General features: G+C 35.8%; 4 protein-coding genes across 5 annotated transcripts; 2 read left to right on the top strand and 2 right to left on the bottom strand.

The window, feature by feature from the left end:
• The first annotated feature begins 240 nt into the window (after positions 1-240).
• LOC136816107 (lysosome membrane protein 2-like) lies at positions 241-4471 on the top strand. Its single transcript, XM_067072546.1, has 13 exons — positions 241-418; positions 553-710; positions 913-1057; positions 1196-1471; positions 1802-1905; positions 2432-2481; positions 2716-2785; positions 2972-3147; positions 3285-3406; positions 3600-3673; positions 3766-3826; positions 3928-4110; positions 4292-4471. The coding sequence occupies exons 1-13, from the start codon at positions 293-295 to the stop codon at positions 4304-4306; spliced, it is 1560 nt and encodes a 519-aa protein (XP_066928647.1). The 5' UTR covers positions 241-292; the 3' UTR covers positions 4307-4471.
• Positions 4472-5382: 911 nt separating this feature from the next.
• LOC136816106 (lysosome membrane protein 2-like) lies at positions 5383-10893 on the top strand. 2 transcript variants are annotated; one of them, XM_067072545.1, is made up of 14 exons: positions 5383-5567; positions 5794-5969; positions 6161-6305; positions 6848-7093; positions 7346-7449; positions 7826-7902; positions 8027-8096; positions 8419-8597; positions 8791-8909; positions 9236-9309; positions 9459-9516; positions 9773-9952; positions 10291-10326; positions 10506-10893. In XM_067072545.1, the coding sequence occupies exons 1-14, from the start codon at positions 5418-5420 to the stop codon at positions 10518-10520; spliced, it is 1629 nt and encodes a 542-aa protein (XP_066928646.1). In that variant the 5' UTR covers positions 5383-5417; the 3' UTR covers positions 10521-10893. The 2 variants fall into 2 exon arrangements, with proteins under 2 accessions (XP_066928646.1, XP_066928645.1); XM_067072544.1 differs by lacking the exon at positions 10506-10893 and having other exon boundaries at positions 10291-10442.
• Positions 10894-11163: 270 nt separating this feature from the next.
• On the bottom strand, positions 11164-13682 carry LOC136816105 (carboxypeptidase D-like). Its single transcript, XM_067072542.1, has 2 exons — positions 12549-13682; positions 11164-11962 (listed from the first exon to the last, which is right to left on the bottom strand). The coding sequence occupies exons 1-2, from the start codon at positions 13635-13637 to the stop codon at positions 11369-11371; spliced, it is 1683 nt and encodes a 560-aa protein (XP_066928643.1). The 5' UTR covers positions 13638-13682; the 3' UTR covers positions 11164-11368.
• A 445-nt stretch (positions 13683-14127) lies between these two features.
• On the bottom strand, positions 14128-15052 carry LOC136816075 (phytanoyl-CoA dioxygenase domain-containing protein 1 homolog). The gene has a single exon (XM_067072507.1). It carries the CDS (start codon positions 14997-14999, stop codon positions 14196-14198), a length of 804 nt encoding a protein of 267 aa, XP_066928608.1. The 5' UTR covers positions 15000-15052; the 3' UTR covers positions 14128-14195.
• Between the last annotated feature and the right edge of the window lie 2467 nt (positions 15053-17519).

Below are 17519 nucleotides of genomic sequence, written 5' to 3'. Positions count from 1 at the left end.
GATTGACTATTATAACAACATAATCGCACAAAATCAACTGTCAATCATAATACTCAAACAATTCATAAAAATTAGAACCCAGTAGCTTTCGCTTTCGTTTTCAAGCAAAAGGCAACACGGTTTTGAATGTTTTAGCTGAACAACCAGGTCAGATCGTCACATTCGCTATATCCCTTTAGAGCAGAGCATGTTTTTTGCATAATGGATGGTCTATTATGAGATTACATCTACCAAGCCATGTTCAAAATCATTGTTAGTTGGTGTTTAGGTACAAAGAAAATAAATTGATAAGATGTCAAGAAAGTGTTGTCCCTGCTGTTCAGTCCTTATTGCATCAATTTGCCTGGCAGTTGTTGGAATCTTGATAGCGTGTCTGAATTTTGGTGCTATGCCATTGTATAAAGGTATTGTAAAGAAGGTATGATTATTTTTATTTATATTTTGTATCCAAACTTCTTCCTGATTATGAATTGATGGTAGTTGTCTTTTAATCAACCTTGATTTTTCTTGGAAACTTATTAATTTCAACCTCTAATTGAATTTCTATCACAGAAATTGGTGATGAAAAAAGGTTCAATGACCTACAAAAATTGGGAACATGCACCACTACCAGTGTACATGAATTATTACATCTTTAATTACACAAATTTGGAGGAGATTAAGAATGGAAGCAAACCAATTATTAAAGAGCTGGGACCTTATGCATACAGGTGGAAATCTATTTTATGCACAAGCAATGTCAACATTTTAATCCATTAATGAAAACAATTTATAGTTATGTCTAAAAGGCTCTTTATTCAAGGCCACTTTTATAGTAATAATACTATTTTTTGAATTTCATTGTTCAAGCACAAAAAGGTCTTAATCTAAATCTAATCAATATTTGAAATGCTTTTCATCTCTTCTGTTTAGGGAGGACAGGACCAACGAAGTCTCTGACATGAATGAAAACGAGATAACATACAAACAGTTGTACTCGTACACGTTTGATCCAAATATGTCTTGTCCAGGATGTTCTGAAAGCAACATGATTTATACTCCAAATATACCATTCATGGTAATGACATTCATTTGACAATTGGAGCACCTAAGAATTTGAGCAATCCCTCCTTAAATTTGATATTTGATTTTACGTAAAAACGGATATAATTTGATTTTTGTTGTTAATTCAGGTTAATTACTATTATATCTTTAGAGTATTGTGAAAATTCTGGCTGGGGCAAATGTAACTGAGCATTCCGATCCTTCAAAAACAGAGCCAATGAAATTCTTTGGTCAAATTTTCAGTGCAGCTTTGGACCAAGAAGGAGCAGATATTTTCTATCATCATAACATCAGTCAATTACTATGGGGATATCATGATAACTTTTTGGCTGCAATCCAGGCGGAATCTTCTTCACTTCCTCCTTCCTACTTAAAAGCACTCAATATCAGCTTCCCAAGTAACCTTGATACTACTATCCAATTGCAGGTATTCTTTCAATTATTTTTATTGTATAGTTTGATTCAATTATTTTTATTGTATAGTTTGATCTTATTCGACTATAGTGATAACTTGAATACTGATTCTATATTTTCAATCCGACACTTTCTTTATTGATAAAAGATTACTTAGGGATTTTTGCAACCTTGCCAATATTGTTTTGAATCTGACCTCACATTAGAGAATTATGAACTTTTAGGGTAAAGAATGGTGAAGATAATTTTCGGGGAATTGCAAAAGTTTTCAAAACGTTCTAACGCATTATACCACAGAATCAAAATTGATTTGAAGTAACTGTCTTTTTTGTTTTAATACAAGCACAACGGTACAGAGGAAGCTGAATATTTTGGAAACTTCACGTTGAAAACTGGAAAAGAAGATATTGATGATCTTCAAAGAATTGTTAAATGGAGAGGTTCTGAGTAAGTTTTCAATTTTTTATTTCTCATGCCCTTATCTTATTTCCCATCATCCTTTTCTTCATCCCTTTTTGTATCCTACAAATTTTTTAATTGTTTAAAAACTTTCAAGATTCTTTTTTTTTGAAATACTCTTAAAACTGATAGCGCAATCAAAATATAACAATTAAAACGAATTTGGAAATAATTCAAAAGTAAAAATATGAAAATAATAAAACTGTTAGAAGTGCTGTTCGCAGGTATGTCAAAAGCAGAAAGAAGAGAACTTTGACTGATTACAGGGAAGTGAAATATTATGATCTACGTAACCAAATGACTTTAAACATCATATGTAGATCTGTTGTTTTCACGCTAAATGAATTGAAATATGGTATCAAATAATTCCTTACCTGTATGGTTTGAGGGAATTAATCAATTTCAATAACCTTTAAAAATTGGGGTTTGAATACTAATAGTGTAACAACAATAAACACACATACAATTTATGCAAATAATCATTATTGAAATATATGATGTCATTCTGTTACAGTGAAGTGCCTCATTGGTTGACAAAATATGGTCGAATGATCAATGGTACAGGTAATGAAAATGATATTTGTTTTTAGAAAAACTGTTTCAATTTTGCTAAGGCTCTTATTAAAATTGTCAGTGATATTACTAGGAAATGGTAAACTCCAGAAATTTAAACATTTCCTAAATTGCCCTCTAGGAATATTACCCATTGGAGAATTAGTCTCTTTAGAAGGCGTTTTGATATTACTTATACTCATTTTTAATTTTTTTTTACTATCTATCATTCTATTGTATTGTCAGATGGAACACACTTCAAACCTTTTGTTACCAAGTCAGATCAACTTTATGCATTCATCCCTGATATATGCAGGTACAACCTTATTTTGACCACAATTCAGATGTGTAATTTGAATTGAAAAACTAGGAATATTTTGAAGATGTAGTGCTTGGGACCATTATCAACTGTGTCTAGGTATGAATGTGACAGGAACAAAAATGTTTCTCCTCTTCACTTTCACCATGCAAGTAAAAAGCTATTTATTTGGCATTTTTTTAGGTCTATTTACATCGTGTACGACCAAGAAGATTCAGTACAAAATATCGATCTCTACCGATATACAACAGATGAATATTCCATGTTGAACCATACTGGTAACCCTGACAATGAAGCATTTTGTGTTGGTGGTTGTGGACCATCAGGAATCATTCCAATCGGACAGTGCCAAGACGGAGGTATAATGAAAATTTGAACACTCTTCTAGTAGGACTAATCATCTTTTTTTGTGTCTATTATTTATAGGGCAAACGAATTTTTTACCTTCAAAACGATGGAGATCCACTTTCCTCATTTACTTTTTTTATGTTTCCAGACCCACCAGTTTATGCATCTGGTGTTCACTTTTATCAATCTGATCCCGCCTTGTTTGAAGCTGTTGATGGCTTGAGCAATCCTGACAAAGAAAAACACGCCACTTTGATCAGCGTTGAACCTGTAAGACTTTTATTAGAAGTTACGCAGATCTAGAAAACTCCCTAAAACTTAGTAAGACTTTTTATTCTCACTCACAGGATTTTTCTCTCTGCAAGACCTTTTTTGGCAAGGTGAATTGGTATAGAAATGCCAATTTCAAATCGATTGGTTTTATAGTTGATGATAAACTAAATATTTATATCTAACCCATCAGGATACTGGTACCACAATGAAAGCAAACAAGCGATTGCAAATCAATGTCAAAGCTGAATACGTTGAATTCTTCCCGTGAGTTTGTTTTGATACCAACTTTCCTATCTTCATAGAAAAATCCAAAACATCTATCACTGAACTCACATATTATTTTCTTTTGTTTTCAGAAAAACTTATGGGTTCCCAAAAGGTGATGGTATCTACTTTCCAGTGTTTTATGTTGATGAAGTAAGTCAATCTTGTAATTTAATGTTTAATTCCATTTTTTTGGCCATGAGTTTAAACAACAAAGAAATAATTATTTTAACTATTTTCGCTTGAAAATTTAGGAGTTCAAATTAGATGAGGCGAATGCGAAGACGTTTGAAGATGAAGTGACAAACCCTAAGAAGTACATTGTGGTTTTCCGATGGGTGTTGGTTGGTCTTGGTGGATTCCTCATCTTGCTCGGTGTTACAATGTATGTGTGTCATGCCGTTCGCAATAACGACGCCGAAGACGGATATAAGAAGGTCAGTGTGTGATTCTCTCCATTACAGATTCGATTGAACTTTCTAATAAAGTCTCTTTTTTATTAAGTTTTTCTAAAACAACTTCTGTTACTTAATTTGAAGTCACAAATATATTGGAAGATAGATTTCTTGGATATGTGCTCTTGATAAATTTCTTCAATAATTTCGTTCCTTGTTTTAGTTTTCTGGTCGTTGAGGATGCATTGTTCAAATGGATGATTTTTCTTCTTCAAACAGCTCTGAATTCGAGCAATTTGGCCAATCTTTCGGTGGAGATTAATTACTCCACAATGAATTATAGTTAGGGCAGATTAGGGGTATGATTGTATTACAAATCTCATGTTTATCTTAAGAATTTTAGTCAGAAAAATGTAGAAGTTATTTTATGATTATTGTTGATATTTGATAGAGTATTTTTCTTTTATATTTTGTATTTTCGAGTTGATGGAAGTTGTGCTCGATGGCATAAACTTTGGATGCTCTTTATTGTTACTGGTTTAACTTTTCAAGAGCTGGCAAAGACTTGCCTTTTCATAAATATGAGAGATCCCCACTGTATAATGCATTAAAACATTTTTTGATACTCTTCTGTGTTGAAATTCCACGCAAGTGTTTGTTTTACATTTCCCTACATGGACGATTTTCTTATGGCGTTTCAAATTACATTTCTTTATAAGCATTTGTTAAGAATATTCATGGATAATTTTTGTTTGATTTGATTGTATTGAAAATCAATTAGACATTGGCCCTCAGTAACCTTTAATCTGCCCTTTATATATGGCTAAATTTTAGTCGAGGTACATAACCTGTCCCAGTTGAACTTTATCCTTACATTCTCTTAAACTTAGTACCACTTAAGCAAGTCTTACATACATCATATCAATTTCACGATTCTGTCTAAGAAACAATTACAATCATTAGTCCAATTTTCTAGGATTTCGAAATTCAATGTGTTGATTTCATAGGATTCTTTGTTAAAAATTTTTATACCAAAGTCTTGATATTCAAGAAAGAGATTTGTATGGATTTTCTAGATAATTTTTAAAATATGTATTTGTCAGAATTCTTTTTATAATTGAATTTATATAATAGAAGCTAAGGTATCGATTACTCTTTATTACATAGAGTCGTCGTGTGATGGATTAAAGTTGCTTATAGTTTTTCGAAAAAGATCGGTTCAGATATTTGGAATTTCTGTGTAGTTGATTTTAGTTTTTATTGCAATCTTTGTTAAATATAATTCATAAATACAGTGTTTATATTTCTAGATTAAAAAATACAAAAAAAAACACAAAAAAAACAACGTTATGGGTGAAGAAAAAGGTGGTCGTTGCTGTCGATGCTGCACGACTGTTGTCACAATTTCCATTCTCATTGTTGTCAGTGTTCTTCTCATCTGTTTGGGAGCTGGATCCATCCCTTTTCTCACCAACTTTTATAAAGATACAGTACTAAAGGTATACAGTCTTCTCTTTGCATTTAATCAATCTTCAATCATTATTCTTGCCCAACCAATGCAAGATGTTCAGTACCTGTCAAATATGTACGTCACCAGCTGTTCGCAGTGTCCATTTAGTGTGTTTTGTTAAATCTGGGACTTTATTTTGCTAAAAAAAACAACATAACTCTACCAAATATTTAGCTTATCATGATTCGTGACCAGTGTTTCCACTATTTTTTCAGCAATTGGTGATGAAATATTCGGATTCTTCTGGAGGGAACGAAGCTTACAAGAATTGGAATTCTCCTCCAGCACCTGTCTACATGCAGTTTTATATGTTTAATTACACGAATGTTGACGAAATCATCAATGAAAAAGCTAAACCCAATGTCACTCAACTCGGCCCATACTCCTACAGGTAGTTTTGACACGTCTCTGTTTATGTCTACTTCTACATAGTATGGGCAATTAAAGCCACATTGAGCCAAATTTTTCTGCTTCAAGCAATCATTGTTTTTCTATTTATATCATTTTCCACCGTTTAAAATTCATGGAATTCTAAAGATCTGACAGACTTCTATCATCGGTTTGGATTTTTTCTCGTTATAGAGAGGTCCGTGAGAATGTGATCCTTCACCAAAATGAAAATGAAATCACTTACTTACAAAATTATTCATACGTATTCGACCCTGCTACTTCATGTGCTAACTGCTCAGAAAATGATACGATCATCACTCCGAACCTTGCTGTCATCGTAAGATTCGTCTTCATTATTCTTCGTTCCGTCTTCTTTGAGCTCTGAGTACGCTCTTGGCTGCACGCATCCCCTCCCGTCCGTCTTTGTGATTTTGAGTTTTAGAAACTTGGTTAGCTTGATTAGTAAGTTTTATATGAGAGATCTTTAAATTTCATTGAATTCGAATTGAAAATTTGAATTGCTCTAGATTAATACAATCATTGGATTTCTGAACCTTATTAAGAAAATTGAAACAGGTTACCTCAAATTTGGGATAACTCACGGACGGGAATTTTATACACGATTATCATCCCCTATTCAAAACATATCAGAGGGGATGCTAGCAGCCTAAGAACGCTCATTTATAACCTGTTACGATTTAAGATCTTTGATTTCAAATTGCAAAGTGGACAATTGGTATTGTTAGGTTATTTCAAATTTTTTGTTCTCCGCGAATGGATATGTCAGAAGTTGTTAAAATGCCAGCTTTCAATAATAGTACTATCCCCTAGCATGCTTTATCGATGGATAGGTTTTTCTACGACTTATCTTTTTTTCAGACATTTCAAGCGAAATTGAAGGATTTGAACATCACACCACAATCAGGATTTGTCAAGAGATGGGCCATTGAAGCTTTAGATAAACTGTTGAATAATGACAAAACGTACAAAATGTTCATACCTTTGCCAGTGCATGAACTGTTATGGGGATACACCAGTCCATTCCTCGATCACCTGGAAGGTCTCATACCAAAAGTCATACGGAACCTCATTCCGAACCTACCCCCGCCTTTTATAGCTTTACAGGTAATTCTTTCATGTATTTGTTTACCCGGTGAAAATTTTGATCCCAACATCTCTCTTTACATATGCAACTGGTAATACAGTCGGCTTTCGCTTATTCGAACTAAAAAGGGGAATCTTATTATAAAAATTATTCTAAGAGGGTTTCTCTTGGAGGGTGCCGAAAGCAAATTTGAACTACAGAAAGATTCGAATAATAGAAGTTCGAATAAGCGAGAGTTTACTGTAGTCTAATATGTTTCTTCCATCTACCAGCAAAACGGTACAGCAGGTGCAGTGGCAGTTGGAAATATCACCATTCTTACGGGCAAGGAAGATATCAATAAAGTTCAAATAACAACTAAATGGAGGGGGAAAAAGTAAGAATTTCTTGATCTCTTATCTTCTCCTTATTCTGTACTAAACGTAGACCACTGATCTCCAACTACTTGATTGGATGGGGCTTCCCATATAAAAGCAAACGTGCATAGTTTTAGAGCTGTCCACTATTTTGTATTCTATTCTGGTCAGTATAATTCGAATGTTTTGAAATTCTAACGTTCGAAAATCTAAGGTAAATTAGAAAACAACATGGCAGACTAGTCGGCTTCAAACCAATTTCAAACACACTTCCACGGAAAACCTCTGAGCAGTTAGCTTATCTATTGTTGAAAGGAATATGATTGCAGTGACGTAAGCGCTTCGACTTTCTAGACTTAAAAAACACCAAAATAAATTTCAACTATTCTCTCTCAGTTCCACAGGTTCTTGGAATGGAGACGAGTTTACAAATTTTTGGCAAACACCTTATGGCAATATGATCAATGGAACAGGTCAGCACTACAAATGGAACTTTCAACTTTTTTAGCCATCCTTTTGACTCGAGAACTATTCCCTCTCATCCTTTCTAGACGGCTTTTCAAAGCAAATGAAAACAAAAATCCTCTTCCTTTACAGATGGATCCCACTTTCAACCTTACATCTCGAAAGATGACGTCATTTACATTTTCAATCCTCAGTTATGCAGGTTAATATGAATATTTTTAAAGAATAATTTGTGTCACAGATGGTTCAAGATCTGTGCTCCGTATATCGCTAGCTTTATTTTCCTCACCCAGCCTCACAAACTGCGGGTGGGGTAGTATAGGTTGGCTTGTCACCCTCTGTCTGAACTCGTTTCTAGGAGATGTACTGAACACTCCGACAGTTCAAAATTTTCCAAATACTCGTCCGATTACCAATTTGTATCCAACTGTAATGAAGCTAAATGAAGCTGTAAGTAAGAGTTGTACCCAAAGAGAAATTATTGATTTTAAAAACCATTATGAAATTGTTACTTTGTCACATAGGTCGTTGTATTTGAATTATCAGAGAGATACAAGCATTATGGACATCAAATTATTACGCTACACAACGAGGGCGAAAATCTTCCAAAATTACACTGCCAACCCAGACAACAAAGCTTTCTGTGGTCCGAAACGTTGTTATCCAAGTGGCCTGTTACCAGTGGGACAGTGCCAGCCTGGCAGTAAGATTTGTATTGTTAATTGGATAGTTTCATATCAGTTTTCAACGAGCCACTTGTGTTTTAAGGGGATAATTCTTCTTTTACGGATGGATTCTTTTAAATGCAACGTCTTTTGGTCTCAACCAAGGCATCAAATTGCTTGATCAAGTTTTCTGGGTTTGCCATCTAAAACTTTCATATTCATTTCTTTCAGATCCTCCAGTCTTTATGTCATCGCCACATTTCTACCAAGGATACCCAGCATTGTGGCAATCTTTCAACGGGCTACATCCTGAGACAGATTTGCACGAAACGTATTTAAGTATTGAACCGGTAAGAAGAGTCCATTTTCGACCAATAAACCACCACTCGCGTAGAATTTCAGCCCCCCCACCCAACCTTTACTTTGTGAAATTAGGACACTCAGAGTTCCTGGTTAAAACGAAAATTTCTTGATGAAAAACTTGATGGTTCATACATTACAATCCGTTATTACCTTACATGATTTCGTTTTTTAAGAAAATATATAAACTTTATAAGATTAGAAAGAATCACAATTTTTGCCCTGTTCTGTTTTTTAAATTGCCAATACCTAAAGATAGACCTTTCACCAGCTTTCACGATAAATGAGGAACCAATCTATGTTCTTCTGTTTATAGACAACTGGGATTGTCATGGATGCACACAAACGTCTTCAAATCAACGTCAATATTCAAAAAGTCCCTTATATTTCGTAAGTTAAAAGTTACGTAGCTGAATAATCTTCTGTCTAAAGGGCTGGAAGTAAAGAAGTAAATTAAGTAATCGAATTTAGTGCTCCGCTTCCTTTACGATCATGATGAAAAAAATTTATCATAATTCAGATTCCATATTGTCTTTCAGGAGAACAGATGTATTTCCAGAGCAAGATAATTTTTATCCTGTTTTGTTTGTGCATGAGGTAAGTAAACAAATAATTCCTGGTAGTAGCAAACTTTGAATGGTGAATTTAACTCTGCCAAATCTCGTTTTGGTGAAGAGTTAAATGTAAAGTGTATTCATTTCTATTATTGAAAACAATGAAATTTAGGGAAGCTCTAAATTGACGATGTCTTTAGCTAGGGTTTAAAAAAAGCCAGTAACTAACTTATTTTGGACAAGCGCTAGTTGTTTAAATGTTATGACATTGATGATTTCAATCATTATTACTTACTCAGTATGCCACCATTGACAAAGCATCAGCAGATAGGTTCAAGAAAGAAGTAATGTTACCAAAGCAGATGATCACTATAATGGAATATGGTTTGATCGGCCTGGGTGGCCTCTTTCTCATCATTGCTCTTGTATTGGGTGCAAGACATCAAAGAAAAAAGAATCAACAATCCGTCTATACAGAAGTAAGTTTTTGACTCCTTTTTACATCAGGAGTGCTCATCTCCTTAATAGAGCATTGTAGGGATGACATCTTGGAACATTGTCTTCCATCATTGGAAGCGTCGTGTTTCTTCTCTCCTTTGAAGCCGTTACACTTACCACGATATCTGTTTTTTTACAAAGAATCCTACTCATGATGCCCTCTACTATAATTGATATGGTTTGATTCTTGAATTGAATGTCAGCTTCCATTCATTACTCTTTTATCGTCAGTGGTTTAATAAGGACTAATTTTCTTCTTTACCTGCACTCTACGCTTTTTCTTCACTCCAGTAATATTCTTTATATTATTTGATTTCAGTTTTCGAATGAGGACAATGAAAAGAACATACAACAGGTAACCTACCCTATTTGAACTTAGTTTTAGCCTATTTTACATTGTTTTTATTATTCTTACTCTATGTTAGTCATTTTATACCTTTTACGCGAATTACGATGTACGACGAACCCATTTTAAACTTACTGCAGGACGTGCTGCCTAAATAAAGACGCCTCTTCCACCGTTTATTTTTTTAGAAAAAAGGACATTGACGAACAACCAAATGAGACTGCTAGGCTGATAATGACTTAATTAAAATACTAATGACTACTAAGTTTTAAATGACAGGGACAGATAGTTTTTTCTAACCTAGCGGTTTTTCTACGTCGTAAAATTTTAGTTATCTTTGAAAAAAAGTTTTTTTCCTGCTCTTTTTTAATGGTAATGTGAGTTATTACCGGCATATTTAAGAAAGTAAAATTTCTCAAAAAAGTAATTGTTTTAACTGACATTTAATTATTTTACAATTGATTTAACACACGAAAATTTTATTTAGAAGTATTTTGTATCTTGTAAATAGCATTTTGAAGTATAATTTAGACAATGATTTCTGGAAATATATTTCTTTTCATTACAGTTCGGTTCAAAAAAATTGACTGTTTACCATTTTACTAATTCCTCAGAATCGAAAACTTCAGCGAGAAAAATACTTTAAAGCCCTGGCGGATATTACCAAAAATTGTAACATTGTTACCGATCATTTAATTCTACCTCCGAAGATAAGTCCATCATTTATTGAAGTCATGCATTTTGAGAATAGCATTGATGTCGTTGATTAAGACTACTAAATAAGATGGTTATTGGGCACAAATTTAGAATTCAATCTTAGCATGAAAGGTTTTGACGATTTGTTCAAGATGCCTTTTTTCAGGTATACCAAATATACGATTTTATTTTATTGTGATTTTTATAAATTCTATTCTACATCATACTATTTACAGTTTTATCTATTTAATGCTTTTATGTTTTATGTTTTCCTAAATAGTTTTGTTTGTGAGTTTTGTGATTGAAGACATATTGATATGTACATTTGGGTATTGCAATGTTTATGCGATGAAGTTTAAGCCTGGTCAGAAGTCTGGAGATCAGTTTTTTGGTCGAAAAAATCTTGTTTCTCGAGATCAAAGTCGTTCATGATTTGATCATCCTCTTTGCTATTATTGTTCAAAAATTCATTCATACTTTCTTCACTATCGGCGCCCTTTGGCGTGTTCTCGTGGGTGCTTAAACCTCCGATGCTGACAGATGGTGAAAATTGACCGAACTCGTTATTAGGATCTGTCTGAGAAGAATGGGTTAATAATTGCTGATCGATGTTTTGAATCTGTTTCAAAAGTGAGTTATCGGGTTGTTCGGTGTTAGCTTGGATCAGTTGTTGTAATCCCGTATCGGGTTGATGGTTTTCTGATTTTTCCATAAGGAAATCCAATTCTACAGCATCACTGTTGGGTTTAATTACCACTGTTTTTTGGATTGGATTGTAATTATCTTTTCGTGCGGTCAAAGTGTATGTACCTGGCAACAACAGTCGGAAATAATCTCCGCTGGAATGCGAGCGTACATCGTGTTGTCGATCTTCTACCGTTATAATCGCTCCCTCGATTGTGTCTTTTGTTTCTGCATCTCTCACAAATCCCTTGACTCCCTTTTTCGCCTGGAAAAGAAAGGTTTAATATTTTAAATGTTTGAACAATCGAGATGATTTATGCTCGATTTCTTACTATTGGAACCACTAGGGAGTCTTTTTAATAAGAATCTTGTTTTTAGTACAATCAACTCTCTCTAATTCGAACCTCTACTATTCGAATCTTTCTATAATTCGAAGGTATTTGTCCACTCAGCTCTGCTCAGCTAGAAACCAGTACAAAATACTTTCTTTATTTCGAATCTTTCTGTAGTTCGAAGAAAATTTTTGGAATTTTCGAATTAGCGAGAGGTAACTGTACATGATTTTATTTCTCCCTCCCTGCAGTTGTCAACTTTTTAATGATGTAGGTTTTATAAAGAGAACCACAATGAAAAAGTGTCCTCGAGTTCCCATGTCAATCGAATGAAGACAAAAAATTACTGTTTAGCTATGCCTTTCTTGAAAGAAAATTGGCACATAATTGTGCATTTTCCCCTGAATAGAAAAAGCATGTAACAAATGCACGAATACCTAAAAAAAGGTCTCAGAGGCCTTGGTATTCTGGAATGTCTATGATAGGGGAAGGAGATTTTGATAAACAAAAGAATCTTACCTGTCCAATAAAGCTGACCAAAGCCTTCTTGTTATCGTTCCAATACTTTTGCAGTTTGTGAGCTTTCGGAAATTTATCGCAGCCCAACTCCAATGTCAGCTCCATGCATCCACAGCGCAAATAGTTGAAATCTTGCATTCCACCAGCAACGTTGTACCATTTAGCACCGTTAGTGATTCCATGGTCGAACTTATCAACCGGAACATCCGGGCAGTCCCATTCCGGTTCTTTCAGATGCATTGTTTTGTGCTCATCCGAGTAAAAGGTTGCTAATGACCGGAACACATCATCATCAGGACTAGCGGAATATTCCGTCTTCTGTTCTTTAGTATCGTCGTAAGGGTAGTTGGCTACAAGTGAACCACCATGCAGATTTGCCGATAACACGAATGGATTTTCCTCATTGCAAATCCAATCCATGACTTCACGCGTTTCGGGCTCTTGCTCAGAATTATCCTTATTCTTGATGTATTGATCAGGGAAGTTTCGGTTCAAATCTTTATTATTTGCGTTGGACCTGCCCAGCAACCAATCTTTGCCACCGTCATTGTAAGCTTTCTCGTACCCATCAGGATTCATACAGGGCATAAAATGCATCCTCACCGATCGAACCAATCCCGTCATCTTCTCATCTTTTCCGTAATTATCGCAAAACTTCTGCATCAAATTCAACAACAATTCTTTCCCGACAACCTCGTTTCCATGCATAGTGCTGACATATTTGAATTCTGGATTTCCTGGTTTGTGTTTATTGGGCGAGTCTGAGATGACCATGACATACAACTCTCGTCCTTCAACTGATTGACCAACACTGTACATCTTGGTTATATCTGGGCACTGTTTGGTGATGTTCTCCATCTTTTCTTTGGTCATTTGATAATTATGATGCTGGAGAGGGATGGTGTCTCCATCATCCGCCGCCTCGGCTGTTTCGTCACCAGTTTGTTGAAAAGTCGAAAAATCTCCCAAAGTTCTCACTAAATGTCTCATCAAAACGCTCCGTGGGGCCGCTTCTAAAACCACCACTAAGCACAAAATCCCCACAAAAACCTTCATTCTGGACTTTGTTCTCCTCCCAACGAACCTCATAAACCTGTTCAACGCCACAGTGGAAATGAAATCTTTTTTGAAAGAAGCTAACCAATTTTTGGAGGTCCTTGAATGATGCTTCAAGCTGATACATTTTTAATCAAATTCTGATGAATCAGATTATTTTGATATTAGGCAGGTGGCGTTTACTACAAGCTTACATCTATAGAGTGTTTTGTATGGATACTGTTTTAAAGGCGGCTTTCAAGCTGCGTTTTGCTGCATGATTTCTTCACCCGGGGCTTTGCAGATTCTCAAAATTGGAGACTTTGATTTGTACCCAAAATGAGCATCTTCAGAAAACCTTTGATAATTCCCGATTTGAAATCAGCTCCCCCCCCTTTTTGCTCAGATTATTATGCAAGATTGTGAAAGTGATTCTAAGATCGATGCTTAACGAGTTTTCTAAACCAACATAATTTTCTTTAGTGTTATCCTTTTTAAGAGGTTACAGGCATACAGTAATGAAATAAAAGGAACGAGGAATGAGTGAAAGAGGATTCATATGAAAATTTCTTTATGGTAATGAAGTTATACTAAAATATTTTGTCAAATTATTCACTGTGTCTTCCCATGGTCAAACCCACGGTCTCTTTCCCACTGCACCATTTCTTTCGGTCGAAAGTTCAAAATGTATGCTCGTCTATTGGTACCAGTGTTATTCCCTCTCGTGTAGTGTAACGTTCGACCGTGATGCAGAGTGCACGATCCACCCTTCAACGGTTGTGGTCGACCCTCTCTCTCGCTACACGAGTCTGTACACCTTGCATGGTGGCCCTCCTTCACCCTCCTATGTGGACGTAGAGCTTCCTCCTGATGGGAGCCTCTCACAAACCACATACATCCATTCTCAACGGTGGCATCATCAAGGGCAACCCAACACGATACCGCCCGCTTATCTGGCATGTCCGGCCAATATGATTCGTCCTGATGCCAAGGAGTTGGTGTTCCGCTATACGGAAATTTGTTGATCAGCATATCGAAATCAAAGTCCATGTCTTCACCCAGGATTTTTCTTACCACTGTTAATAGCCGTTTGAAGATAGGTCTTTCTAAAAATGTTCCATCGTACATGGAAGGCCACATGATCTGACAAATATTCTCTTTCTTCTTCTCATTGTTCTGATTCTGTTCATCCTTATGTGAACCGAGATCAAAGCGATGGTCTGTCGTTTCACTGGAATCCAACAGTTCTTCATAACTTTTGATGTAACTTTTCATAACCCTCTCATCCTGAATCAAATCACGAATGACCAAGAATCCATCCTCTTCAAATCTGTCTTTCCACGAAGATTGATAATTCTTCTCCACCCATTCGGTGTCAAGATCACAAGCTATGTTGGTAACATCCTTGTCTGCCATTTTGAATCAGTGTTGATAATGTATTCCGTAAGATGCTTAAAAACTTAGACATATCCCTTTTTGCGAGTGGTATTTTGAAATACGATCGTTTTCATGAATGTGTTGTTTATTTATGGGTATTGAATTTCCTCATGATTGTACACTATCCATCCTTATCCATCCTTATTCTATACAGTATCCTAACCGGTAAAATAATTGAATTAATGTTTCCTTCACGCTTCAGTTCAAAAGTTTTGTTGTTATTTTACTCTGTATCAGAGTGTATCTTACGTTAATCGTTTCGGAGTACAAACCTCTACGGCAATAAATTTTGAAATTAGCCGTAGATATCGGGTCTGTTTACAGACTATTGTTATTTTAGCTTATTTGCAGGTCAACTTCTTGTACGGGACGGAATATTCTAAACAATTGATCGGAGCATGTTATTCGTGAGATAAGGGGTTTCCTCGGGGTTTCAAACGTACTGGAAATCTCTTTTTTTCAGACCATTCTGTCAAGTTTGTCTTCTTCGATTTTCGTTTTTTTGTTGATAAAATCTGACAACTTTGTGGTATAACGGAAGTTTAACAAATCAGGATAAAATTCCTTTCACCCCTCAAAAGCCAAGACTTTTTGTGAAAGTTTCTATAAAAAGCAGTTTCAGCCTACTTTGCGTTTAGCACTTTAAAACCTCGCATTATGTAGCTGCTAATCACGTGTGAAAACTCAGGTGTTTTAATACATTCCCAGACGAATTTGATTTCTGTTGATTTATGAGATGCGAAAATCCCTTTGTCATCATCTGTCACATTTCTCTGTTTTGATATTCAGAAATCACCATCTTTCATCAAATTTTCTAACAAATTGACCCTTGCCTATCCTATACTAGACGTCACCCGCGTTTTTTCTATACGCAATTAACGGGATGAAAAGTCTCGGTTTTTAGTGAGGTGCTCGCTAACCCTTGCCATGCTGATTGGCTGTTTTCTCGTTTAAGTTGTCAACATAGTACTGCTCTAGGGGCGGGGAGGAACATTTAGACAACAAGCAGTTGTAAATTACAGCCCCGTGTTATACAGTAGAAATTTGTCAAAAAGTCTTACTTAACTACCCCAGGTATTCTTGATTGCATTGATTGTTTTCACTCCTGTGTGAAAACACACATCCCTATGTCACAGACTCTGTAAAACCTTATCTATTCACTAATTATATCGCCACCATACCATTCGCTAAAAAAACCCAGCAATTTAATCACTATAAAATGAAACGAAAACTATATTAGTGTATTGCTTTTTTATTTCATTCGCTGCCTGGCTTTCTCACTTAGTCACTGAGCCATCCCTAAAAAACACAATAATATAACAATAGCGTTCAGTTTGAGGTCGTTGTTGTTATTTTCTGCCGCGTAGTTTGATTATTCGCCCGATAGTGTCATTTGGGCCCGACGCGAAGCGGAGTCTTTTCGCTTCAATGCAATGTCTTCAACAAATTTTTTGCACCTTGCGAGCGGGGCCGCAAATGACCAAAAAGTGACGTTAGTTTAGTCTCTTCGCTTCAATGCAACGACTTCAATCCAATTACGAGCGGGCCGCAAATGACGTTATTGCCCTATACCTGGGCGGTTAATAATATTTCAGCCCTCTGATGCCTGGCGCTTTAGTTTCCTCAGCGCGGGTATGACAATTTGAGTCACAAAACCTTTCAATACCGCCCGCCGATTGAACCTTTAATGGCTTATACTTAATGACCGCTATATGGATAATAATTACTATTTCTCCCTTGGCTTTCCCGTCCAATAGCGCGGACTCGATGGTGCGGCCTCCCACACTGAAGTTCTTGAGTAGTGGGCCAACTTTCCATCAGAGAGGAAAGACGGTAGGCCTTTGACGTGCTCGGCAGTCAGTAAAGATCTTTGGGAGGACGTTAGTGATGTGAAATTTTGAATTTGAATGAATCAATGCTTTTCTAGTGTGATGCAAAGATAAAGAATGCGTGAGCCCTTGAAATAGTATGAATAACAGGGTGATTAGTGAATAAAGCATCTTTGACTCATCCAGATATCTTCTCACCTTAACGAAGACGCACCTTGAAATATGCTTTGCAAAGAAATTTGATCCCTTGAAAAGAGTCAGAGGAGAAGGGTACTTAACCTATGTCTCAAAAACCTTGGCACCTATGGTATCACGATATTTACTCATTGCTCGACGGATTGACGGCCGCCCACGCTAAAGCTCTAAAGGAGCGAATCAATTTCCTACCGGAGAGGAATGGTAGTAAATCTTCCTTTCCTGTTCCGCCGCATATTAAGTAGGACTCAACTGTCCTTACCCGTAAAAACTGAATAAATTGATGTTGGGCCTATTGATTTCAAATCTCCAAGGGCCTGAATACGAAACTTTTAGATGGAAAAAATAAAGCCGCTTATTTCTCATCCAAAACGCGTAACCGGCGTGGTTTACACACAAACGCCAGATTCAAAGTAAAACCCATCGCAAGACCGCTCAAGAACAAAGAAAAGACTAGATTCAATCCGTCATTCTA

This window comes from Clytia hemisphaerica, unplaced genomic scaffold, assembly GCF_902728285.1.
Source record: "Clytia hemisphaerica strain Z4C2 unplaced genomic scaffold, Clytia hemisphaerica genome assembly, whole genome shotgun sequence".
NCBI lineage: Eukaryota > Metazoa > Cnidaria > Hydrozoa > Leptothecata > Clytiidae > Clytia > Clytia hemisphaerica.
Note: the sequence above shows the minus strand (reverse complement) of the source record. Positions and strands in the feature narration are given on the sequence as shown.

What these genes read in the sequence shown, in the direction of transcription:
- LOC136816107 (XM_067072546.1), top strand. Translation starts at nt 293, where the DNA reads ATGTCAAGAAAGTGTTGTCCCTGCTGTTCAGTCCTTATTGCATCAATT. An exon ending in CTCCAAATATACCATTCATG is followed by an intron (nt 1,058 to 1,195) that starts GTAATGACATTC and finishes TTATATCTTTAG; the next exon opens with AGTATTGTGAAAATTCTGGC. An exon ending in CAGTGTTTTATGTTGATGAA is followed by an intron (nt 3,827 to 3,927) that starts GTAAGTCAATCT and finishes TTGAAAATTTAG; the next exon opens with GAGTTCAAATTAGATGAGGC.
- LOC136816106 (XM_067072544.1), top strand. Translation starts at nt 5,418, where the DNA reads ATGGGTGAAGAAAAAGGTGGTCGTTGCTGTCGATGCTGCACGACTGTT. An exon ending in CTCCGAACCTTGCTGTCATC is followed by an intron (nt 6,306 to 6,847) that starts GTAAGATTCGTC and finishes TCTTTTTTTCAG; the next exon opens with ACATTTCAAGCGAAATTGAA. An exon ending in GGGACAGTGCCAGCCTGGCA is followed by an intron (nt 8,598 to 8,790) that starts GTAAGATTTGTA and finishes CATTTCTTTCAG; the next exon opens with ATCCTCCAGTCTTTATGTCA.
- LOC136816105 (XM_067072542.1), bottom strand. Translation starts at nt 13,637, where the DNA reads ATGAGGTTCGTTGGGAGGAGAACAAAGTCCAGAATGAAGGTTTTTGTG. An exon ending in TGGTCAGCTTTATTGGACAG is followed by an intron (nt 11,963 to 12,548) that starts GTAAGATTCTTT and finishes TTTCTTTTCCAG; the next exon opens with GCGAAAAAGGGAGTCAAGGG.
- LOC136816075 (XM_067072507.1), bottom strand. Translation starts at nt 14,999, where the DNA reads ATGGCAGACAAGGATGTTACCAACATAGCTTGTGATCTTGACACCGAA.